General features: G+C 40.6%; 3 protein-coding genes across 7 annotated transcripts in view; all 3 read left to right on the forward strand.

Annotated features, from left to right (window-relative positions):
- mtgo (miles to go) overlaps window positions 1-27,500 on the forward strand; it is a 520,265-nt gene that overhangs the window by 25,596 nt on the left and 467,169 nt on the right. The window lies entirely within an intron of this gene.
- LOC136843524 (uncharacterized) lies at window positions 25,545-26,360 on the forward strand. The gene has a single exon (XM_067112061.1). The coding sequence runs from the start codon at window positions 25,545-25,547 to the stop codon at window positions 26,358-26,360; it is 816 nt and encodes a 271-aa protein (XP_066968162.1).
- LOC136843535 (uncharacterized) lies at window positions 26,518-26,949 on the forward strand. Its single transcript, XM_067112072.1, has one exon. The coding sequence runs from the start codon at window positions 26,518-26,520 to the stop codon at window positions 26,947-26,949; it is 432 nt and encodes a 143-aa protein (XP_066968173.1).

Raw genomic sequence — 27,500 nt, forward strand, 5'->3', positions numbered from 1 at the left:
GTCGAAGTCAGTTCAACCAGCGGAGCGGGAAAAATGCAGTGTGTCCGCTACAGAGGAGCATCTCGCTGGTTCAAAACAACATGGCTTCTTGGAGCGTCGAGCTTTTGGGCCACCCGTACCTGCAAGCATGTCAAAAGAACCAGCAAAGAGGGCAGAGGAAAAGCACACTTATCATTATATGCCTACAGCTTAGAACCTTACCTGTTCCCTAGCGCTGAATGGCCCTTTTGGCCTCCCCCATACCTACATGTCTCCCAATCACGTGATGGGGGTGGAAAAGGGGGTTTGTATTGTTCTATGGACCATACGATATTGGGGGCCAGGTAAGGAGGCCTAGCTAACGGCTACTGACTGGTTCAAGTAGGCTCGATGTTGTCCGACGCCCATCAAATTCCCCGACTCGATAGGCAAATGAATAACAGATGAATTCAAAATTAAATAAGGAAATCAAATTTACAGGAGGGAGGGATGGATGACAATATATATATATATATATATATATATATATATATATATATATATATATATATATATATGTATATTATATATTATATATATATATATATATATATATATATATATATATATATATATATATATATATATATATATATATATATATATATATATATATATATATATATATATATATATATATATATATATATATACAAAATGTATGTATATATAAAAGTGAATGTTTGTATATTTGTTTGTCCACTATAGAAATCTGAACCGCCTGACAGACCCAGAAAGGTTTAGAGCTCAAAATCAAACCCCTACCCTGTGACAAAGATAGGGACGCAGGCAAAACAAATGAAATTTTCGTTTTTACGTCACCTTTTCCTTCAGTTTTCTGGGTTTATTCTCATTTTTCACCTGACACTCCACCTTTTTTTCCTGGTGCTGCCAGATGTATGATTAACCTATACAATAAATCCAAATCCCCTATAACATCAATTTTTGACCAGAATTTACGTGAAATTTGATCATAATTTATGAGAATTATTAATGTAAATATCTTCAACTTTTTTGATAGTTTTAAACATCCCAGTAAAATAAAAAGTGTAATATTGTCATCTGATGTAAAGATTCTGTCTGGTAATATAATTGTTTATTACCTCAATGAAATCAACATTGAAAATCTGTATTGGTTAAAATGTGGTTTACAATCCTTGCCACGGAAAAAAGTAACAGACCAAATGCTTCTGTGATAGATATACCCCCTCATTAAAAAATTAATCGCGACGAAATTGCACCCTTTTTTTAGTGTTCATTTTAAGCCAAACGTATCTTAATCGTACCTTGCCAATAAAATACAAATTCTTAAGTACCCTGTGGTATTACCATCATCATATCTAACTACTCAATTCACATAAAAAAACTTCGTAGTTATGGGCACAACTTTGGAGATCAAGAAGTAATTCATCGACAAGACGAAACAAGTCCATCACCTTCCATGCATGCGTATTAGCAGACTAAATGTTTCTGTGATAAAACTACCCCCTCATTGAAAAATTACTTGCAACGAAATTACCGCATTTTTTTCAGTGTTCATCTTAAGCCAAACGTATCTTAATTAAACCTTGCCAATAAAATACAAATTCTTAAGTACCTTGAGGTATTACCATCATCACATCTAAGCACTTAATCCAATAAAAAAAAATCACTATTTATTGACAATTTCTATATTAGACCATTCAGACTTCGGTCTACACTTTTCTTCAGAAATGTCAAAGAAAACTGAAATGCTTTTTAACATGTACAGGAAACTGAAAACAGTTGCAGCTCTTTTTTACGGTGTCTAGAATTACAGTTGTGATAATAATTTAATATTTATATAGCCAACGGACACTGTATCTTAAGTAGCTGCTGGCTAAGACCGACATCAACATGTAAAATATTTCCTTTTTTTTTATTCTTTCAAATGCGAATTTCCTCATTAATTTGTTCGTTTCTTCTTCATTTTTCCCTTCGGAATTCGCTATAGCGACTACTTCGTGACGTTACAGTAACGTATTCCTTATAAAGTCGGCTTTATAAGGTCTGAAATTAATTATCGTGTAGTTAGGCAATACCACCACAACGCACACCAGCTTCACCATACTACCTCTACCAAACGTTCTCTCTCTTTCTCTCTCTCTCAAGGCATCGCTCAAATAATCCGGAGCAGAATTTATCTATGAGGTTTTTAACTATTGCAAGTAAATTCATGCTCTCTCTCTCTCTCTCTCTCTCTCTCTCTCTCTCTCTCTCTCTCTCTCTCTCTCTCTCTCATTTATAAATTCCCTTTATGAGTGGGGTTAAGCACCAAGTCATACTAGAAAAAACCCCAGAATGTTTGCTACTGCAAATCAATAATTTTCTCTCTCTCTCTCTCTCTCTCTCTCTCTCTCTCTCTCTCTCTCTCTCTCTCTCACCATTTTAATCAGATAAGTGCCAAGATATATGTATACTTGTATATATCATGTTTATTTAAAGTAATGAATTCAAGACAGAATTATTAATCAAAGGAAAGAAAAGCATTTTCAATGATAATACACATACTTAACACGACAAAACAGTTCAAAGGGGATGAAGGAAAATTTTTCTAAGTTCTTGAAAGTTCTTCTGGGCAGTGCTGGGTTGGTCAGCTAGTAAATATATATATATATATATATATATATATATATATATATATATATATATATATATATATATATATATATATATATACATTATTTAACCTCGTATCTTCAGTAACCTATCACTATTAATTACTCTTCAAATTTAAATATAAATTTCATGTACGTCTCATTCAATTAATCTGATGATGGGTGCAGCAGTTATTACCTGCAAATAACTTCTGTCATTTGTGTTGGCGTCCTTACACACACACACACACACACACACACACACACACACACACACACACACACACACACACACACACACACAGCCTATATATATGTGTGTGTGAATTCTTATATCACCGTTAGATTTTCTATATTCACAAACATTAAGCTACAAATGACGTTTAACATCCAATTTTCTCCACATCGGAAATGACATCGAAGGTAAATTATAACTGATAAGTGGCTCATCACCTGGTAGCTTCCAGCCACCAACAGGAACATCCTCTGACTTCAGTGATGGGTAATTTACCATTTGGCTGTCAATTGTAAATCCCCTTCGGTATCACTTCTGAGGTAGAGCGAATTGGATATTATATATATATATATATATATATATATATATATATATATATATATATATATATATATATATATATATATATATATATATAATGCTGTTTGTGGATGGAATCTACCAGGTGACGAGCCACATATATCAGTTATAATTTACCTTCGGTGTCATTTCCGAGGTGGAGAAAATTGGATATTAAACGACATTTGTAGCTAAATTTTGTGACTAGAGAAAATGTAATGGTGATAAAAAATTTACGCTTATATATATGTTATATATATAAAATGTATACATATATGTGTATATATATATTATATATATGTATGTATGTATATATATATATATATATATATATATATATATATATATATATATATATATATATATATATATATATATATATATATGTTACAGTCAACATGCGTAATCAGTCATTACGCATAATAGTGCAGCAGATAATTGCATATTTCATAAGAATCGTTCAGATAGTGAAACAAGCATGAAATTTTGCACAAGTGCTCTTTAAAGTTCCCTCTATCAGAAAGGGCGCTGTACAAAAAATTTAATATGGCGGCCAAATTCCAAGATGGCGGCCAGTATCGACAGATTTTGGCTAATTTTTCACTAGAATGGCATGTATTTGCTTCTAGCAATATGGTAAAGCTCTTCCATACTATTTCTTGTGAATATTATGTTTCTGTAGCTTCCCAGTACAGTTTACCTTTAAATATGGGGGCTATATGGCTGCCAAGAAAAGGTAGAAACAATAATTATAATGAGAAATAATGCCCGTTCAACAATTATCGTTTTAAGCATGGATCTTGGTTTCTGTGGTTTTAGATCCTAATGAGGCCATCTCTTTCGAATAACTCATCAATTTTGAAGGAAAATTAATAAATGTAAAAGAGTGTATGTCTGCACACAACCAGGCACACTGGTGACATCACTGCTGTGTAACTCAGCATGGGGTTCAGTGCCAGCTAATCCAGCTTTACTAATCCTGTAGTCTTAGACTAGTAGTTGTAGTATAGTTTAGTTTAGTGTCCCAAATGCTTTCTAACAGCCCCAGACCAGCTATAGTTAGATAGCCGCACCTGAATAGACAGGATGTGCCAGCGGGAGAGCCGAGCCAAGGGTATGGGGGCTGTACATGATGGTTCATGTACTTACCCGGATGGTGTACAGATCACACGGGACTTAAATGGCACTGGATGAATGATCGGGCTGGGTGTAGGGAGACCGAACCTAGTTGAATCCCATACAGGAATGTGTGCTTTGTTTAAGGTGGTAAAGGATAACCCTCGGCCTTAATCAAAAGTGAAATCATGGCAGAATGTGATGCCAATCCAATATTGAGCAGTAGAAAAACAAACTGGAGTTTGTGTTGTCTTTGTCAGAAGGACAAAAGAGGTGAGCACTTGACATCACCTCCAAGTCATCATGTCCTAGACCATGATGGGTACACAATGCTGGCAAGGAACATTCCCATGTTCAGTGAAATTAATGAAATGCCACTGATAATGGATCCAGCAAGGCTGGATGAAGGTGATGGCATAGAGGCCACTCTCAGGAAAAATGCAGCAAAATACCATGTGAACTGTCGCTTGTTGTTTAACAACACTAAACTGGACCGTGCAAGAAAGCGACAATCCAATGACCAGACCAGCAACACTGAGACTAGTCATGCAAAACTGCGCCGAACCAGTCATGACAATGAAGTTTGCATTTTCTGTGAGAAAGTGGCACCTGCATCTGATCTCAGACAGGCTAGTACTAAGGGCCTTGACTTGAAATTGCGTGAATGTGCAGAGATACTTAGTGATGGCAAGCTCCTTGCTAAGTTGACTGGTGGGGATGTCATTGCACAGGAGTTTAAGTATCACCATGCCTGTCTTTGTGCCCTCTACAGCAGAAAAAGGTCCTACCTGAGGAGCCTTGAGAAAGACCAAGGAACTGCAGAATCCTTCCTGTCAGCTGCAAGTGTAACCAGGACACGGCAGATGCACCAGGTTACAGCCTCTAGTTTGTACAAACTCCTGAGGACAGCATACACTGACTACTGTGCTGAGAAAGCAAACAACAATGAGCAGGCATTAGAGTTTGAGGAGTGGTGTGACCTTGAAGACAGCAGAGTCCACAGTTCCACTTCTGGCACATGGTGTTGTCTATGGAACTTGTGATATTCCTACTGATCAGGTCCTTCCGTGAGGCCAATTTTGTCCTCTACTGCCAGGCATTGCATGAGCTGATACCCTACTTCTTTTCCAACAATAATACAAACTATGCTCGTTGGCTGCCTATTCACCTCAGGGACATGCTTACCCTAGAGAGTTCACACCCAGAGTTGCACAAGGAGTTCAAGGCTGGCAACTTTGTTGTGCACAAGACCAGTCGCCAGTTCTCAGCAATGGCTCTTGACCAAGCTCATGAGCAGACCAATGCCTTTATAAAGGCTGATGGCGGAGCCATTGGGCTGACTGAAGATCCGTCAGCACTCAGAAGATGGATGGTGGCTGGCCCAGAGATCATCCGCTTGGTGTCTGCATACGAAACAGAGGTTCAAAGTAAGGAGTCTAATGAGCAGACAACACACCATGAACAAACACCTCATGCAGAAGACATTCTTGGAGAGAGTCAGCAAGCTGTCATTGGCTTTGCAACACTTGGGAAGTCCTTTTCAGGAAGAGAGCCAGGATCTGTATTCCATTGACAACAAAGACATTGCCCACCCCAGCTCAGCAGAACTTCTACAGACACACCTTGACAGAGGCCGCACTAAATTTCAAGTTTTCAGACTCTTTGGCAAACAATGCAGTCTCCTTCTATGAGCTGATAAAGAAGAACAGAACTGACTTCTTCAGGCAAGAAGCTGCTCCTGTAGAACAGTCAAAGCAGAAACTTCTGAAGGAGGATTGCCAGCTTTTCTCAAAGCTATTTATATCCTGTCAGAGCCGTGAATGTGATCTGCAGGAATTCTTCCAGCACGAGAATCAAACATTCCCAGCTTCCCTTAGTGAGGGTGGTAGGCTGTACACATGTCAGAAGTCTCAGCTGACCTCGGTCCTGGAGAGTCATGTTACACTAGAAGACAAAGAACCAAAGACTGATGTCCTCATTGTAGATGGATCAGCTTTGGTCCATGCCTTGCCACCAAAGAAAGGAAAGACCTTTGAGGGCTATGCACTTTATGACTTCTTGCCTGTGATACAATCCTATAGCAGCAAGTACACATCATCACATCTTGTATTTGATGTATACAATACATCCAGCCTCAAAGCTGAGACCAGGCTCCAACGTGGTCAAGGAGGAAGGCGCAAGGTGACAGACAAGAACACAATTCCATCCAACTGGCGCAATTTCCTAAGACACGATGCCAACAAGACAGAGTTGTTCCAGTTCTGGCAGACAAAGTTGCCCAGATGTCTGCCACAAATGTTGTCATTGCCACGAAAGGGTCTGCTGTCCTCAGCACTCATGAGGCTAGTCTTCAGGGACTGGAAAAAGTGCTCTCATGAGGAAGCTGACACCCGCATCTTTCTCCATGCCAAATATGCCACAGAACATGGAGCCAAGACCATCACGGTTAAAGCAAATGACACAGATGTTCTTGTCGTTGCAGTCAGTGCTTTCTCCACTCTCCACAATCTAGGGCTAGAGAAGCTATGGGTGGCATTTGGCCAAGGCCAGAGCCTGCGCTGGATTGCTGTGCATGACCTGTGCAACTCTCTGGGCCAGGAGAAGGTGAATGGCATGCTCTTCTTCCATGCGTTCACAGGCTGTGATACAGTGTCAGCCTTCCGGAGCAAGGGCAAGAAGACCGCCTGGCAGACATGGAACATCTTTCCAGAGGCCTCCACTGTGTTCTCCAAACTGAGTCACTACCCTCTCAGAGTGGAAGAGAGTGACCTGAAGGTCCTGGAGAGGTTTGTCATACTTATGTATGAAAGATCCAGCACTGCTGGCACTGTGGATGAGGCTAGACTTGATATGTTTGCCAGAAAACAAAGGGCATATGAGGCCATTCCACCAACCAGGGGAGCTCTCCTCCAACACACCAAGCGTGCTGCGTACCAGGCTGGTTGTGTGTGGGGGCAGGCCACTCAGTGTCAGCCACAGCCAGAGAACCCTGCTGAGTGGGGATGGCAAAAGTCTGGTGAAGCATGGCAAGTCCTCTGGACAACCAACTCGCCCTTAGCCAAGAGTTGCCAACAGCTTACCAAATGTGGATGCAAAGCAGGCTGTCGGGAAAGGTGCAAGTGCTACAAGCTGGGTCTTCCCTGCACAGCTCTGTGCACTTGCAAATGTGAAGTCTAGATAAATATTGCCCTCTCTTCAGTAGATAATCTAGCTTGAGCATCCAACGTGTCATGCTATGCCTACCTTCTTATCCTCGAATTTTTCAAAGGTGTAGGTTGAGAGACCTATACATAGATTGGTTGCGTTTAGTCCGTATTTCTCTTCTTTTCTTTTTATGGTTACAGTCTTAGACACAATGTTGTATGTGACCATACCATTACTATTTCAGTTGAAAATAGCATATTAGTTAAACTGTCTGATCACATGAATATACCATTAAATAAAAACAGTTGGTCTCTATGTTCTGCTAGCGCTGTGGATAGAAAAAAACTTTTATGGCAACCATTTTGTACGCCATCTTGGTTACAATTCATTTAGTAAGGGTTTTCAATAAAATGTGTGGTATGGAACATTTTATAACCTAAAAGTCGAGGTTTAAAAAAAAAAACTGGCATATTCCATCCAATAGATGCTCCCAAACCAGTGAATCTCAACATAGATGGCGGCCATTTTGAAAAATAGCCGCCATCTTGGATTTTCAGGTGGCCAGCGCCCTTTTCTAAGAGAGCGTAGTCTTAGGAATGTTTGTGCCAAATTTCATGCTTGTTTCACTATCTGAACGATTTTTACAGCAATCTGTTGCACTATAATGACTGAAATTTCAGTCATCACGCGTAATGCACTTAGGACATTTGATCCCCCAATAGCTAGTACTAAACACGGCGAAATACATTTGACCCCCAGGGACTAATACTAAACCCGGCGAAACAGTGTAGGTGACTCACTGTTTCGCCGTGTTTAGTACTAGCTCCTGGGGATCAAATGTCCCCTAAGTGCATTACGTGATGACTGAAATTTCAGTCATTACGCGTAATGACTGATTATGTGTTGACTGTACATATATATACTGATATATATATATGATATATAATATATATATATATATATATATATATATATATATATATATATATATATATATATATATATATATATATATATATATGATTTAAGACAAATAACAAGTTATTTACAGGTAATAACTGCACCCACCATCAGATGAATTGCATGAGACGTACATGAAATTATATTTAAATGGGAAGAGTAATTAATAGTGTATACGAGGTCAAATAATATATACTGCATCCATCACCTGAGGAGAGAGAATATTGATGTTCGTCAAAAAACGTTCCATGAAGATTTTACTTCCCAGTGCTATCTTCCATGACCAAAGGGATACGTTCCTGTTCTGTGTTCTTGAATAGGAGGCAAGTTCAATCCAGTGGCACCCATAAGGAAGCGTACTACACACACTGTATTCTGTGGATAAATATCCTTTTTTGATTTAAAATAACTGAGTTATCATATTCATATTTTACCGATCGTGATTGTTCAGGTTGCCTTGAGGAAAACTATTTTCGTGGAATCACTTGAAAATATTTATACTTTGTAAGTATCGTGTTTATTGCTGTGCCTACGTTATGGGGATGATAAAAAAAAAAGTTCACTGACCTTTTTGACGCTATTCAGAGATGGATTTTAATGGGACGATCTGTTAAGAAATTGGTGAAAGATTTTGACCTTAGATTCAGTAAGCTGGTGTTATGAATGCATTGTTCGTGAAAATCGGTGCTAAAAGTTTTGATAATAAACGTTTTATGCAGCTGGTAGACAAATACTAGATATGACTTTTTCTTGTTTTTGACACGGGAATGTATAGCTTTGTAGGTGATCTTGAGTTCTGCCTGTCTTCGGTGGTTAGGTTTTTAGTTTTTTTTAGCGGGGCTGTCAGCGTCTGTCCCCTTGACGACTCGGATTTTATCTGCAATTTTGCATTATACTGATCTCATGGTTTTTAGAAAAGTGGTTAAAATTATTCTTTAGCTTACTTCGCAAGGCCCGAAATGTAGCACAATTATCTGTCTTTTATGTCTGTCTGGTTTCGGACTTGCAATAACCATGAGACGTTTAATTTCATAAATTATACACCCTCCTTGCAGGCATAATTGTTTGTGTCCCTGCAGGCATAATTGTTTGTGTCCTGGCAGGCATAACTGTTTGTGTAACTGCAGGCATAATTGTTTGTGTCCATGCAGGCATAACTGTTTGTGTCCCTGCAGGCATAATTGTTTGTGAATCATTCATCTATTCATCTACCTCTCCTCCGTCACCAGCTGTATTTTCATCAGCTCACACGTTGGCGAAAATAGTGCTCTTCTCTTTATGCTGATGCAGCTATTATTATCCAGGTGAACTAAAGCCTGTAAACGTTTACTATGGGTGTCAGAATAATGGGAACTACTGACTGTGATGGCTGTCCGGGATCAAGTATTTACAGCAAAACAATACTGATCTTGTTTTATTTTTCAAATAACTTTCACTTAATTGTTCTTGCTGTGACAATGCACTCATACTGCAACATTCCAAGTCATTTAAGGTACAGTTTTTTGAAGGTGCTCAGTTGAAAGATTTGCCTAATTAGAATTTAATGGTTGTTGGTGGATCCATTACAGGTGTCCTGAATGCTCACAACTGCTTAAGATATTGTAGAGAAATATTTAAAAATTAGTTGACTTGGGATTCATGCTCTCTCAAAACGTTCAGTGCGAATTTGACCAAATACCCTTATGCTGTTCTAAGTGGAATATAAAACATTTCATATCATAACTTGGGTCAACCAATAGTTCCTACACGGCCCTACACACACATGACGGCAGTCTATGATTAGTACACTAAGGCATTTTGTGAACCAATAAGTCCGGTTTCTCCATGTATGAGCCCTTCCTAGATTTAGATTTCATGCCGACAAAAGATTTTGTTAATGTATTTACAATAATGATCATGCCAGCTTTACTTGGTTGCTCCCTATATATCTTTGGGACATTATGCAACCTCTAATCGCCTACCCATCCATTGAAGGAACCATGAGGTTTAGCAAATTTGCTTCACAAAAATGATTTAAGAAGTCTTTGAGATTTCATTGGGCCAAGGCATTGGAAAGGCTGTCAGTACAGACGAACCTAGAAGGCATCAAAGACTTCAGTTTGAACAAATGAGTAATAAAAGCAAGAATTTTAACAGCCAGTGAAATAACGTAGTTACATAAAGCGGCAAGAAGAGGTCGGGCTTAGGAAATCATGAGAAAATTCTACATATGGAAAACCAAAGGCTAGGATTGAAATGGCCAAACCCCTTTGATTCATCTGTGACAGACCAAGAAAACGTTACATCAGAAGTTCAGACATCAGAAGACATGAATGAAGATTATGTTCATGATAAAACAAACGTTCTAGGGAAGCTTGAAGGATAAGTAGTGTCAAAGACCTTGCCAATGAAGTAGATTTTCATGACCCAGTAAATATATAAGGAGTTTTCACTCTGTTAACTAATTCACAATCATAGGTTCTTCATTTCTTTGCCACACCACATGTTAAAGAGCGAATAAGAGTGCCTAGTCTGAGACACCTTTACGTACGAACTAGAACACCCTTCATTGGCATCTTCAAGTTAGCCATTATACAAAACCAGAAAAGCCAAAACAGCATAGGCGGGGAAGACAGTGTGGCCAGAACAGATTTGCCTGTTGTAAATTAGGGTGACTTTCTCGTGTAAGATGGATAAAACAGATTTCCGTATCCTGCAAAGGTTTGGCAGAGAGGGGAGCGAGGCTTCTTATCGGACAGGCAGTGGGCTTCGATTCATTTTTCTATGGTAAACTTTGCTTGTGATTATTATCAACCTGTGTCCAGAACGTCACTGTATGACTCTCTGAGCTGATGTGAGGATAAAACCGACACAGAAGTGTCCAAGACAGTAGCAAAATTCCGTATTGATGTCTTGAACAAAAACAAAGAAAACTATTCTTTTGCAAAGAATGATAATCCTTTGTGTATTCTAATGCACATAATCATAAGGAACATTACATTACAGTTGCTTAATACCAAAGATGCATTTTTGTGGAATATGTACTTCAAGATGAATTGACGTTTACCCTAAGCTCAACTCGGGTAGAGGGGAGGGTTCAACTTCTTCATGCGCAACAGATAGCACAACGTAATGATTTGACCATAAATGCCAGAAAACTAGACATCCATGTTGAAATAATCATCCTACATCATCAGAACAAAATTCAACCGGTGTAATATTTATTAGGAAAGGACTTTTGCAAATTACTCATTGTCTCTTCATTGCCAAGGGGGAAAAGGTAGTGCTAATTGTAGTTTAGGCATGAGGAAGGTCCGTCAAAATAAGGAAAACCAATCCTTGGGAACAGTTTCTACACAACTGAAAGGTGTTCACCAACTACAGATTCCATTTTGTGTGTGGAGCTACCAAGTTCAAGAGTTGCCACAAGCTCAAAGTATGCTGAAGGATTATATTCACCAATACTGTTATTTTCATACATTGAGTTACTCTGTTGGCTTCTCAGATGGCCATGCCGGACTCTAATGTAAAATTCTTTCCTTGTGTAGGGCAGGTAAAAATTCAGCTCCAAAAGTACTCGTGGAATAATCTCTGCTGCACAGCGCACATTTCAAAGGTTTCCTCAAAGGAACTTACTAACAAAATTGTCGGAGTGATAATTAACGAAACAGAATTACAGGATAACATCACGTTGCACTGAGTAAGTAGTCATTGTGGCAATGCAGTTTGGCCAAAAACAAAAACAAAACATTGGAATAAGTTTGGAAAACTGTATGCTGTACATTAGGCTGAAACATGGCAGAGAATATTTGGTATTCGCGCATTACGGGACCAAAGGATAAGTGGTCAGTGTTAAAAAGTATGTCTTTGACGTATGACAGGTTTTTAGTTTTATTTTTCAGATAATTGCCTTGGAACATTTAATATTTGGTAGTTAATTTTCCAGTTTCACTCAAAGATATGGATGTATATTTTCATATGACTAACATGTTATTAGTCACCTAATAGGACTTACGTGAACAAATTCATAAATTCATGTAATCTGATTATACTCTGAGAAGAGAGTTAAAAGAAGCAAATAATTAGTTATGCCCAAAATTATAAAACAAAGAACATATATAATATGTACAAATTTGTTACAAGTGAGTGCAAAGCACTTCAGTACCTGAAAGAGCTCGTATACAGTAACTGCTGTATATTGCCGGCGTTTCAAAATTTTGAAATAAAAAAAAAAGCCATATTTGTCTGAATGAAAGTATCCAGAAAGGGAGCTTTATGAGGGCTGTCTAAATGTTGGTGACTCGAGCTAGGGTTGAAGTAGCCAACGTAATATCTATCTACATACAATATTCATTGTAACACTTTCATCCAGACAATTTGGGAATGATATTTAGTAACCAGTTACCAAGTAAGAAAAGATTATATGGAGAAGGCTATGAATTTTCAAGTGCAGTGCGTCTCTCTCTCTCTCTCTCTCTCTCTCTCTCTCTCTCTCTCTCTCTCTCTCTCTCTCTCACACACACACACACACACACGCGCGAGCGCGAATGCACAAGCAATTAGTCATTGGGGGTATATAACAGGAACTATTATCGAACGGTCTAGATAATGTCATAAACACGGTTGACCGTTGCAGCCAGATTTTGTGCAGAGCAGAATAAATATTGGAATACTATTATCTAGTCAAGCCGTAAAATACGTGATTAACTGGATAATGCTTTTTAACTTTTTCCTAATAGTGCGTTTTTAATTGAATCTAGTTATTCATTTATCTTGCCTTCAGTAAGGTTTCCCCTCCATCTTGATACCACCGCATCAAACCAAGCCACCGTTGCCTATTCGGATGTTTTGGGAGGTTTTGTGTTGGGATTGTCAGCGTAATCTCTGTCAAGATATACATGAGAAGATTTGGCCCATATTATCCACCCACAAGCATAACATATTCAAAAAGCTCGTTATATACACATATATATATAAAATATATATATATATATATATATATATATATATATATATATATATATATATATATATATATATATATATATATATATATATATATAATGAGCTTTTTGAATATGTTATGAAGAAGAAGACAAATTCGGATCAAATTTGGTATTCTCTGTCTGCAATCTTAAACGTCTTCTAGGTTGTTTTGACTGAAATACCCTTAACATGGAAGATGAAACTTACTTTTCTAACGGGGATGGCAAATGGCTTATCGTGTATTACCCGCAATGCCCAGGGGTGACTTCAGATCGTATATGGGTCTCCAATTGTACCATTCATCTATGTATTTTGCGACAGAAGCAGACTAAACTTGAGAAAACGATGACCATTCCTTACAAATATAGGTTGTTCATCTTATCTTGTGTTGTTTTCAGTCTCCCGTTCCTTTTCCTGTTGCTGCCTCTCCTTCTCCTTCATCTCTCACGAGTGCAGATTTTGAATTCGAAACCGATATTCTTATATAGGGTTCAGGCGGCGAGTTTGAAGGAAATCTTTCACCGTTTTGGTAAAACCTGTCTTAAAAGCTGAGGATGGAAGGAGGGGATTCCCTTTTGAAGGAAAAATGAATATTCGGGGATAAATGTGGTAGTCGTTCTTGGAAAATGAAACCTCTTTCTGGATTTGTTAGAAACACTGGCGTTCTGGCTTGTTTATTTGTTCATTTCATCATCTAAAAGTTAATTTTTTTTTTGGTACATAAAGTGTCTTTAAACGTTTGAAGAAGATTTCGTACTAATATCGGGAAATTTATAGCAAGAGTGAGGGAACGAGAGAAAGAACTGGTCAACTGTTTCACTAGTGTTCATTATTTTGGTTCCCATTCAGTGATCAAGAGGGCGGCATTGCCTTCACTCTCTTCATTCTGTGTAGTAATGTCATTTCTTTAGTGTAAACATTGTCCTTGTTGTTCACTGACATGTTCTTTCTGTGGTTTGTTCTTGAATGAGGACGACGAGGCAGCGCAGCGTTGCATTTGTGGAATATTTGGGAGAGTTGCCTCGCCTTCCCTTCCCCTTCGCTTCCTCTTCCTCTTTCTCTTTCTCTGCCTTTGGGAGGCGAAGCTAGGTAGATTTCGTCCTTTTGTCCGTGTGGTTACGCATTTTGTTTCTCGAGAAACGCAAGGTTTGCGATTTTACTCCTTCCAAGCGGGATTTACAAATGATGTGGTATGGTATAGGTACACAGTAAACGCAAACACATTTAGTCGATGTTAAAGCTGCTTTGGAACACAACAGGATACGAAATTTCACAGAAAGAACAACTGAGTTCTGTTCCGTTTGCAGCACACGTCAAGAGATTTTGTTTGCCGGAGAATTCTGAGCAAATACAGTATAGTCCGCCTTGACTTTTGAATCTTTTCATTACCCTTTCTCTGTACGTCTGTGGCTTCAAAGCATCACGGAATGATTCAACAGCTGATATTCATTACGTCGATATCTTCTGTAAACCCAAATGAATTTACTGCTCATTATAAATTTTTAAGGCGAATAAAATGCTAGGCTCGGTTTTTGTCATTTGTAGCGCACGTTGTCTCTACCCTTCGCCTTAAAAACAAGATTACAGATTGGCTAAATATAGATGATATTGTAATTTAGAATCGAATGCTAGCATACCTTATATATGAATATAACTCATGTCCAAGTCGGTACAAATTACTAAATGACTGGAGTATGGCTGCAAACTATATATGTGTAGATTAGCATGCAGTAAACAGGAATGTTACAATAATAAAACGTAAATGTAGAAGTATAATGCATATTCACCCATGATTCAGCTTGGCAACGTCAGCCACATAGCCTAGTAATCCTTGCCTATAAGCTTGATTTGTCGAACAGTAGGATAGAAATTATCTGTAGGAAAATTCCCAACGTATGAATTTGCAAATTCCCAAACAGTGTTAGGCATTTTGAAAAAGTATCCGAAAGGAAGAAAAAAATTGCTTTTGAAGCACCGAAACAAATCAGGAATAGTCTGCTCAAGTCAGAGATATATCAAATTCGGAGCATCTTCAAGATCCCGGTCCCAAGGGGCACCGCCATGTTCTCGAGAAAAACATCGTTCTTAGCAATGCTGAACAGCAATTGTCGTCGCTCTAGTCAGAAAAGAAGAACAATTTTCCCTTAATAAGAGAGTGACTCCAGTCCCGTCATTTGTGTTTTCGCTGTTGTTTCCCGCTTCACCGAGGGAGATCATAACACGACAGATATCTAACAGACATATAACAGGAATTATAAGAAACGTATGTAGCATCAAATTTGAAAATGAAGTGTCATGAGGTGGATTTGGTAGATCCTACAATCTTCATTAAAGAGTAGTTTTGAAGAAAATCAGCCATCAGTATTTCTTTTATCCGTAGAATCTGCTTGATGATGAAAGAAGCAGCTATGATGATTACAAAATCAATGGATTCTATACGTAGAAGAAGTGGCAAAACAAAAGAACAGTGCGACAGATTTTTAAAATGAGTGAAAAACTGCAATCATGGAATTTCAATAATCTGACAAAATGCACGGATTGGAAACACTATATTCTGATGAGGCTGATGATACAACCTTTATGTGAACAAATTCACCTGGAATTAAATTAATCCTGACATCAGTGGGATATAAACAACAGATCAGACCAATAGAAAACTACCTGGATATTTTCATGTTTCATGATGATTTTATGAGACCTCTGGAAATGGGAATTACTTTTATTTCACCCTGGTAGTACATACGAACATCTCTGTAAAATGATTACCAAGTAAGTGCGCTATACCAACAAGAACCTATAGCAAAATCCACCTAACTTTGCGGCTAAGCCCCGCCCACTGCACGCCAGTGGTTGGCTAGCTCTCGACGGGGGAATGACGTCACACTAGTTAACAGTCCAAATGATTACCAGTACGGATTTGACTCCGTTCGGTAATGCTGAGTTTCGTGCATGAACCATGGCACCACAGATTTAAGTTCCTGGAGGTGTGATGTATGCAATTGATATCTCACATAAAAGATACATTAAGTTACATCATTATGAAGATCTTAGATAATTTTGTCTGTGAATTTTTTTTTTATCATGCGCAGCCTAAATACGCAAGCATCTTGGCCTACAGAAGTCATCCCACAGACCACATTAATTGAAATGAAGCATAGACCTATGCAGCCAGTTTCGATATCAGGGTATTAATTCTTCATAATCCTGCATGTCAAATGTTAATATCATTGAGAGATTAGGTCTACACATCAATTTTTTATATTTTGAGGCGTTGACAGGGCTTAGACCTACACGTCAATTTTTTTGTTCTGAGGCAATGACAGTACATAGGCCTACACGTCAATTTCTTATATTTTGAGGGAATGACAGGACATAGGCCTACACGTCAGTTTGTTATATTTTGAGGCAATGACACGTCGATTTCTTATCACAAATAGTTTTCTACCGGTATCTGTTGGAAATAGAGTAGCTTTTAATTAATATAATAGTTTCAACTCCACGATATATAATGTATATGCATAAAGTGGAATGTACATGTATAGCAAGTGCACAAACACATACATGTGTGGATGGCCATAGTAATTGTAACTCCACTTATACCCACAAGTCAATCACTGGACTGTCTCAGCCTTACACACAACTATCAAACTGCTCACAATGAATTATAATGAAAATATATTTACAAAAGGGATAACAAATTATATTACTGTGATGAGTAAATATAAGGCTGTTGTAGCATTTCTATGAAAATGAATTGTGCGGGTGATGTGTAATTCCGTAGGATTTTTGTGCTGAAATTGATTTTGGATCATGTCAAGATTAGCGAACTCAACATCTCCATGTCAAGAACAACGAACCCAGTGATCCCCTTGTAAAGAATTACCAACCCTTTCCGGTCCGAACTCCAATTCCGCATGAGGGCTAGTACTAAACATGGCGAAACAATGATTCATTTACACTGTTTTGCCGTGTTTAGTACTAGCCCCTGGGGGGTCAAATGTATTTCGCCTTGTTTAGTACTAGCCCCTGGGGGATTAAAATGTCTGGTACCGAAGTGTTCATGTCTAGAACAGCGAACCCGATTATTCCCATGTAAAGAATAATGAACCCAATAATCTTCTTGTAAAGAACAGCGAGCCCTGCTGCAAGTGGGTTCCCTAATCCTTACATGATCCTTGATTTTTTTTTTACAGATTTGATACCGCTAGGGATCAAAATAACAAAACTGCAGGGTCCAGATGTTCCGGGCCACTTAACCCCCTTTTCGGGAGCATTTTCAAAATGGCCTCTGCCTAACTGGCTAAGGGTCATATATCAGGAACTGGAAAAATTTTATGAGCTCTGTATCTAGAAGGGGGTTTTAAAGGGGACTGACTCCAAAAATGATGGTTTTAGACCAATCCGAGGCAAAAAAGTAGGTCATTTGGTCAAGGTCATAATTACAATATCAGCTCAATAAGAAACCTCACTCACATGAAGTAGAGAACTTATTCAAAGCCACTGAATTATACAAGTGCTTTAATACTGAACTTTATATATACACTAAATCTTATACAAGTTCCATATCAATATGATGTAAGAGAAAAATTCGGAATATACATGTACATCTATGATAAAAAGCAAGATCACTGTAGGTTTGTTCAATGTGCATATGAAATGAAAACTATAAATTTACACGTTTAAAGCTCATTGTCATTCTCATCTTCATCGTTTTGCACTGAACTGTTAGAGAATTTTTCACAGCCAGAAGTAAAACATTTGCAAAGAGGAGTGCACGATAATTTGTTCTTGATGCAGGTGTAATTTCCTTTGCATAATGTTTGACATCCATATTTTACAAGCTCCAGAACTGCACGAGGAGCAGGGGGAGATAGACATTTCAATGGTATGTAGACTTCGTCATGAAGCAACCATCCGTTCTCTTCCAAAGGAGGAAGACATGGATTTGGAGAAATGTAAGATTTGTCTTTCATGCATATGAAGTTGGTTCAGACAATATGGGGCATCAGAGTAGTGCAAATGGGAAGGAGCGTCTCAGCCTCAAGATTCTTTGATCTGAAGATCTCCCATCGAAGAGCAGGCAGTGTTGTTGGACATTTTGATGAATACACTCGGCAGACAATTGTTTCCAGTGCTCTAACTTCTTTTGGGAGTTGTCCATCCAACAACTCTGAAGATGACAAAGCTCCTTCGCCAAGGCTGCGGAAACAATCGATGACAGGATCATCTTCAAGGGAAAGATAGGTGTCAACCCAGCTTTTCTTTGATATTCCAACAAACTTTCCACAACAATCAGCTCTGGAGAAGTTGTGCAGGCCTATAAGTCCCTGGGCCTTCCACTGACCAATTACCTGCACGCATGGCCTTACATCTAATTCTCTGTACTTTGCACCTACACCTGTATAAAACTTGAGCTGAGCGAGAGTGCCGAAGCGATCATTAGAGGCAAGGTCAATCAAGAGAATGAACGCATCCATATCAGGGGATCGCACATGGATTTCTTTGAATTTTTTGTCATGTAGGCTGTCAAGGACATGAAGAAGAATTAAGGTGTCGGACGCCTCAGGCCCATGAACTTTGAAATCTTCTTTAATGGTATGAGGGGAATTGATATTCACCAATGTGTTGTAAGCGATCACTACTTGCTTCATGGATCCTTTGAAGTGCTCTAACAAAGCTTTAGCTAGAAGTTCACAAAGCCCCTTCTTCGTTTTAGATGATGATAGAAGGTCCTTGAGTGGTGTGGTTCTAATGCTCATTTCATCATGTACTTCATAATTAGCAGCAGAAGTTGCTCTTTTTGTCCTTTTCTTTGCCTTCAGGCTGCCTTTAGTACAGCGGTCAAAAAGTATTCTCACCTCATCATAGCCATTTGACATTCTGCTGATTCGTGTGATGAAAGCCTCCTTAAGATGACTTATCTTTGTCATGGCAGGTGTCTTTTTAATGCATTGCAACACTGCCATTGCATCAATTATCAGCACACGATCAGTTGGAAATTGCATTTTAGAGGTCAAACCTGTTGCAGGTAGAGCATTAGCTGCTCCTTCGACGATGTGCATGAGGCTCGTTTTGTCAGTGCAGAGGAGCAGGGAGCCATCCACAGCAAACATTGGCTGTGGCACCACAGCCGTCTTGTATTCACCAACTGTAGCTTCTAGTTTGGGAACCAACTCCAGTCGAGACTGCTGAATGAACAGAAACCGTGCTAGCAGCTGGCACACTTCCCTTAGTTTGATAACTTTGTTATCAACTGACACTCAGGTCTTGTCCATCCAGTTGGAGAATGTCTTCAGTTTCAGTTTTGGAAGTTTTTAGAAGACGATCTTCAACAAAGTCCTCATACTGCTTTTGACCTAAGTTTGCATAGCTGAGGATGTCCTGTTTTGCTTTAGGAGGAATGAGTGCAGAGGAAACAATGCTCTTCAAAGGTGTTTCAGTGGTATAGGGATTCCCATCACAGTAGAGTTCAAAAGAGTTTCTGAGTTTTAGAGCACTGTGGCTGGAATGCAGGGAGATATTTCCATGAAGTTGATAATGCTCCCCTGATTTGGTTGAGTTCTGAGAGTGGTGAGGGATGCTTAGCAAGAACAGGTTAACAATTCGAGCTAGGTGAGGTGCGGTGTGAAGCAGCCTATCCAGGGAATCTTCATCTTGAGTGAACCCAACAATGCCTCCATGTTTTTTCAAACCCTTCATCTCTTGCTCCAATGCTTGGTCAGTAAACAAATTTGTGAATGGAATTTCAGATTTGTTCACGACAAATTCTCCAGACCTGAGGGCTTCCCATGTTGCTGGGTTGTATCTCTCCAGTGCATTCATTTTGGCAATGTGAAGTGGCATCAGCCTTGCATAATTGAGGAGGTCATGGGCAAGGTAGTATTTGATTTGATTCTCTAAAGCAGTGAGGTACCCTTCCCAATCTCCTTGCCTGCAGGCACTGATCAGGTGCAACAAGCTATCAACTTGCTCTCTGACTCCTTCTTGCTTCTCTTGTTTTGCACTTTGGTTGCATAATAGGACTGAATATCCTAAAAAACCCCAACTATTTTAGGATCTTGGTCATGAAGGGCCTGCTTTAGCTCCACACACTGTAAGTGCAAGGGTTCAGGTTGAAGTCCACCAAAGATTGGATTAAACTTCACCATCATGATGGCCAGTGCATTGATGATGTGGTACTCCTCTCCCCTCTTGAAGGCCTTGCCACCATAAATTCCCTGGAGCGCTGCAGAAGAGTAGATGCTGCTCTCTATGGCACGTGTCAACACTGCTGCTTTCAGTTGTCTTTCCCAGGGCATGTAGTGAAGCAAATGCAAGGTGTAAGATACCGGCTCTCAAAACCCAGCTGTTGCAGACAGACTCCTGAATTTTTAATCATCTACATCAGAATTCAAAATTAAATCATCTATTTATTAACTTTATATTGACATCTTTACCTCTAATCAATCTGGGACACTCAAAATTCGACTCAGCACCCTCAAAAAGCCCTGTTTAGATATAAAGATCATCATATTCAGCTAATATGCTCCTGACATATGGCCCAAAAAGGGGTTTTATGGGTCCCGAAAAATTTGGACCCTAAGATTTCCCGTTACTGTAGTCCATCATGATACCAAATCTTGAAAAAAATCAATTTCAGCACAAAAATCCTACGGGATGCCACTTTTGTACACATCATCCTGCTCTAGAAGGCTATGGTAGGAATCATAAGATACTTAACGAAATAAGAAAAAAATAAATGATAGCTGAAAGAGTTATGTGTGAGATGATCCAAACCAGCCTGCGAGTAGCTCATGAATCACTTGATTTTGGGGGCACTCTTGTAGATTGCCTTGTTGGACAAAAGGATACATAAGAGTCAGTAAATTCTCTCTCTCTCTCTCTCTCTCTCTCTCTCTCTCTCTCTCTCTCTCTCTCTGTTGTTAGGAAAATATTCTAACGTAGACTATATTCATAAAGATCTCGATTACTTTTAATTAAAACAAATGACTAAGTTTCAATTATCAAGAGTAGGCAGATAATTCTTTACACCAGTATTTTATGATTAGGTCTATGTTTATTCTGCAATGTTAGGTTACCATATGAAAAATTTCAGACAATACAGGCACCATAACACTAGCAACAAAAACAACAATAACCACAATAAAATGGCTGAATATAAGATAGGGATAGGCCTATAATCCAAAAGTCATAAGCTGCGTAAACTGACAAAAAGACCTAGGACATTATAGGTCTACGTCCATTTTTATGATCCCGTTATTTTGAAAGGAGATAATGTCCTTAAGAAAATTCTCAGCAAATTATATCCAGTGCGACCCATATAACTTATCATACTGTAACCTTAAGTTAAACATAGGCATATTCTGGTTTTGTAGAATGCAGTCATTGCTTGTCATTCCTCCAAATGTGTAAATGATTCCGATGAAATCAGTTTTATGACTATTAAAATGTAGTGCACTTTCCTGAAATCAATACCAGTCTGCATAGCTCTGGTAAAGTCTTTGTGTTTAAATTTAGAATGGTGAACACGCTTAACAATATCAGACGGTAATTATCATTGTCCAGTGATTCAAGTGCACCAATTCAAATGCAGACATTCCCTATGTCACTGATTCACCTCCGTATTCAGGTGAACCTCATTTACAAAAGACAACACTGCAGCATCGTGGAACACTCCTGATTTCATTCATATTTTCCTCTTTTTTTTGCCATTTTTAGGGAGATATGTATTATGACTTTATTTCAGGGATAACATAACGTTTCCTTTTGATAATCAGCAGAACGTATTTTAGTTCGGTAAAACAACCATTGCAAAGTAAATGAAGGTGAAAAGTACCACAGATTAACCAACTTTTCGAAATCATTGCCAACCAATCAGCTTCAAGGAATGGTCGTGACATAATCAATGGGTGGGGCTTAGTTGCAGAGATAGGTGGATTTTGCTATAGGTGTACATGATTCTGCACATATATAAGACACATATTATTGAGTGACATTGAGGAGTTGTCTTATAAGCCCTGTTACCCTGAGCTTATGACCAGCTCCCGACCACCCGTGACCAAAGGTGGCAAAAATTGTTTTTGGAGGTTTCTGTTGACCTTACGACAGGTTTTCGAAGGTTGTGGACTTCCAGAAGTTGCTGGTGGTTGGTAAGTGCTCTCCATTGATGGGCTACTGTTCTGCTACCAGTTGACAAGTGGTGCATGATCACCAGTTATGACTGATGGACAAATGGTTGAAACAGGTTGGCAGTGGTTGCTGACCTGTTTGCACCTGTCATTGACTGCAGTGATTGACCTCCTGGTGAATAATGGGCCACAACTTGCCATCTGGTGGAGACCATCTACAACTATCAAAGACCATCAACAAATGAGTAGGTGATGATGGACAATAAGTCAAAACAAGTAAAAAAACGTGCCGAGTTTCTTTGGCGCAATCAGGTTTTCTGCACAGGGTATAGTGTTATATGAAACTTTCAGCCATAGCCCCATGAAACTCAGCCACAGTCTGGTGGTGGCCTCAGCCACGGCCCATGAAACTCTTAGCTGTGGTCCACAAACCTCAGTCACAGTCTGGCAGTGGCCTGTGTTTTTGGTATTATAGTGGTGCCAGAAGTACGATTATGGCTAACTTTAACCTTAAATAAAATAAAAACTACTAAGGCTAGAGGCCTGCAATTTGTTATGTTAGATGATTGGAGGGTGGATGATCAACATACCAATTTGCAGCCCTCTAGCCTCAGTAATTTTTAAGATCTGAAGGTGGACAGAAAAAGTGTGGATGGACGGACAAAGCTGTCACAACAATTTTCTTTTACAGAAAAGTAAAACGTGATGGCTGCCAGCTTATTGCAACCAGTACTCAACTGGACACCTAATCATCTGGTGTCTTCAACCAGTGGTAGCCATCCTCTGACTAGTGGCAGACTAGCTGCAATGTTGGGTGAGTGGACGGCCGTCAGTCACTCAATGGTCGCCCACTGGTTGACCACCGATCAAAAGACTGGTTGCCCACCTCAGAAATTATTTAATAGTCAGCCACTGGTCACAGGTTTTGGAGAATGGAGGCAGTTAGAAGCTAGTTGTAAGTCCAGTGTGACTGGGGTTTCAGAGAGATGGTAAAACATAGTATAGTGGCTGACTCCTTGTCTGCTGTCTGTGACCCAGGCAAAGCATAGTTCTCATCTACACCTGGACCTTAGGCAAGATGCAACCTTTCCTCTTAAAGGAGCCAGGTAAGCTACACAACTTAATGAGCAGCCAACACCTGTGTGAAGTAATCGAATAGTGTGTAGCTTGCAGATGCCAGCTGTATGCTCTATCACTATTAAACCTAATATCAGTAACCTTACTCATAAGGTTTAGCTCCAGTAAAAAAGTTTTCTATATAATCCTGTGAACAAATATTTGAAGATCCCTTGAACTTAAGGTTATGTGTAGTCTCAGGCTCACTGTTCTGCTTTCTCAAAGTGATCAATTTAGTAATGTTCAAAATAATTTCATTTCACAAAAGGTGTCAGTAGGTAAAGTACAAAAGCTTCTTTTTTGAGATTTATATATGAACAGTAGAGGTGAATTTTTTAGTGCATAGACCCCAAAGAACAGTTTGTGACTCTAGCATTTATAAGTAGTTTAAATACAATGAACTTTCAAAGATTTTAATGGGGGAAATTTATTATATTGACTTTCTTTAAGAATACGGTGTTATCTCGTATGCAAAAGTAATGGTTGCTCATATCTCATATCAGTGAGTATTTTAGTATATAATCGGCATGTAGATGGCAAATGGGCAAGTGATTCACATCATCGTTAGGCGCAAATAATGCCTGTGGACGGGATTTACACATTCATTATAGAGAGAATGATAATAAGCTTTTGATGTGAATCAGTTCACATATTTAGAAATTCAAATTCAGTCATATTTTCAAATAACTCTTCTTTTATAGGCGCAGGGGTTAACATTACAGGGATCCAGGTAAAAAAGTCACGGGAAAAAAAGTCACATTAATCTTTCCTAGATAGTGACCCCCCATGGGATTTAACCCGGTATGAATCCACCTTTGTGGCGTGTTTATTACAAGCCCGTTGGGGATTACTGTAAAAACATAAACAAAAGACTGTAAATATCATAAAGATAATGACTTCAAGAAATATTAGTCTCAGATAATGACCTCCGAAAACCCTTGGGGGTCACTATCTGGGAAAGATCCAAAATATTTTTTTATTACTTTAATGGCTTTAATTGCCACCATAAATTAATGTGAATTTTTTCCTATGACTTTTTGCCTTAGCCAAAATTTCAACTTTTTTTTTTACTTTTTTCCTGTGACTTTATTACCGCCACACATTTTAGAAGCGGTGTCGCAAAAGACCAGTTGCTGACTGGCACCGTGGAGCATCTTGCCGACAGACTTAGCAGCACTTGGTAACCAACGTTTTTGTGTTTTGATAAAACTGAAGTCAGGCATACTATTTTGTGAACATGTCCAACTCTAATTTGTGCTACTAATATCATTTACATGGAGCAAATCTCGCAGAATGGATGCTAACAGATGCTAGGTAATGCGCCTGGCTTACCTGTCTGATTGAGATTTTAAAGTCCCTGCTCAACAAGATATCCCCAGTTGCATCGAAAGTTGAGGCTGTCTTCAGGTTCCCTTGGGATGGTCAACTACTACAGGAGGTTCATCCCCATGGTCGCGCACACCATCATCCCCCTGATGGAGATCCTCAAGGGCCATCCAAAGACCTTAGTGTGGGGCCCCAACAGGCCTTCTCCCTGACGAAGGCCGCCCTCGCCAAGGCAACAGCCTTGGCCCTCCAGGACCCCAGCGTCCCCCTCCAGCTAACAACGGATGCCAGCAACATCGCCTGTGGGGCTGTCCTGGAGCAGGTCGTCAGTGGAACCTCTCAGCCCATCGCCTTTTTCAGCAGGAAGCTCAGACCCACCGAGTCCCGCTACAACACCTTCGACAGGGAACTCTTTGCCGTGTACCAGGCAGTACGCCACTTCAAATTCCTCCTGGAGGGTATGCCCTTCACAATTTAGATGGACCACCAGCTGCTGGTCCACGCCTTCACAAAGCTGGGGGATGCATGGTCCTCCAGGCAGCAGCATCACCTTGCAGCCATAGCGGAGTTCACTGCACCATCATGTACCTCCCCGGCAGGAAGAACCCAGTAGCCGACGCCCTCTTGAGGATCGAAATCAATGCAGTGCAGCTCGGGATCGACTACGAGGACCTCGCCTGGGAACAGGCCGCCGATCCAGAGATTCCAGCTTACCGCACCACCATCACGTCACTGAAGTGGAAGGACGTGCCCCTCACCCCTGGGGGGCCAACACCGCTGAGTGACGTGAGCACTGGCCACCCCCACCCACTGGTGCCCCCCTCCCGTCGTCGGCTGGTCTTCGACATCATCCACGGACTGTCCCACCCCTCCAGCAGGATGACGGCCAAGCTGCTGGTGGAGAAGTCCATCTGGCACACCATATGGAAGGACACAACGGCCTGGGCAAGGCAGTGCATACAGTTCCAGGCTAGCAAAGTTGGACGGCACACCAAATCAGGGGTGGGCGACTTTCCCCAGATGGGGAGACGTTTCGGGCACATCCACGTCAACGTAGTGGCTCCTCTTCCCCCATCAGGAGGAGCCAGATACCTTCTGATAGTCGTTGACCACCCCACCAGGTGGCCCAAAGCGATGCCCATGGAAGAAGCCACCTCCAGTGCGTGTGCTGAGGCCCTCCTCCCTAGCTGGACCAGCCAGTTCGGTATCCCGGACCATATAACCACGGACAGGGTCCCAGCCCCAGCCGGGGAGACATTTCAGGCACATCCACGTCGACGTAGTGGGTCCTCTTCCCCCATCAGGAGGAGCCATATACCTTCTGACAGTCGTCAACCGCTTCACCAGGTGGCCCGAAGCGACGCCCATGGAAGAAGCCACCTCCAGTGCGTGCACTGAGGCCCTCCTCTCCAGCTGGATCAGCCAGTTCAGTGTCCTGGACCATATAACCACAGACAGGGGCCCAGCCTTCCTGTCCGAGCTGTGGACCGCCCTGGCACACCTGCTGGGGACCACTCACCACAGCACCACCGTCTACAACCCCGCAGCCAATGGAATGGTGGAGAGGTTCCACAGGTCCTTGAAGGCGTCCCTCATGGCTCATTGCACCGCCGACAACTGGAAGTACCAGCTGCCCTGGGTCCTCCTTGGGCTGAGGACTGCTCCCAGAGCCAACGGCAACCCATCCGTAGCAGAAAAGGTTTACGGGGAGTCCCTCGTAGTCCCGGGCGAACTCATCACGGAGGACTGGGACAACCTAACAACACAGAGGCTCCACAACAGGGTTGGGAAGTTTGCCCCCTGCTGGTGGACATATACCGACAGGACGTCCCCCTTCATGCCTCCCAGTCCATCCTCCACCACCCACGTCTTCGTCAGGAACGATGCTGTACGCCCACCCTTAACCAGGCCCTACAGGGGGCATTTCCTCGTACTGGAGAGAAACAAAAAGGCATTCTGGGTGGCTGTCCATGGGAAGGACAACTGAGTGTCGGTAGACCGCCTCAAGCCCGCATTCCTGGAGGAAGAAGTCGGGGGCACTTCCCAAAGGCCCCCACAGGAAGCAGCGCCCCCTCAGCCTGCCCCGCCCGCAAGAAAACCTCGTGGGCACCCCCGGAAGGCCCCGGGCCTGGGCAGGAGAGTAACCCATCACTCCCATCTGCAGGGCACCGGAGAAGTTGGATGCACCCCCCCAGCTGACATCGAGAAGGCGTGGCCCTCTCCGCCGCCCCAGCAGATACCTGCTTTGATCAGACGTTACCTACGTCTTGGAGGGGGAGTATTGTAAAGTCCCCGCTCAACGGGTTCTCTATGATGAACCTCTCGTTTCCTACGGTGCCTTCACAGCTGACCCGAGGTCGCGGTGCTCAGCCTTATTATCATTGTGTAATTGTACATTTATTACCTGTTCATTTGCCCTTATACATAGTATATGTGTCAGAGTATTTTTGTGTCTAATCAGCTATTGTTAATCATCCTGTTATCTATATGTACCTGTCCTGTTTTGTGTAGAGAAATAGTTTTGACATCAGGTCACTT

Source organism: Macrobrachium rosenbergii, chromosome 2 (genome assembly GCF_040412425.1).
Source record: "Macrobrachium rosenbergii isolate ZJJX-2024 chromosome 2, ASM4041242v1, whole genome shotgun sequence".
Taxonomy (NCBI): Eukaryota; Metazoa; Arthropoda; class Malacostraca; order Decapoda; family Palaemonidae; genus Macrobrachium; species Macrobrachium rosenbergii.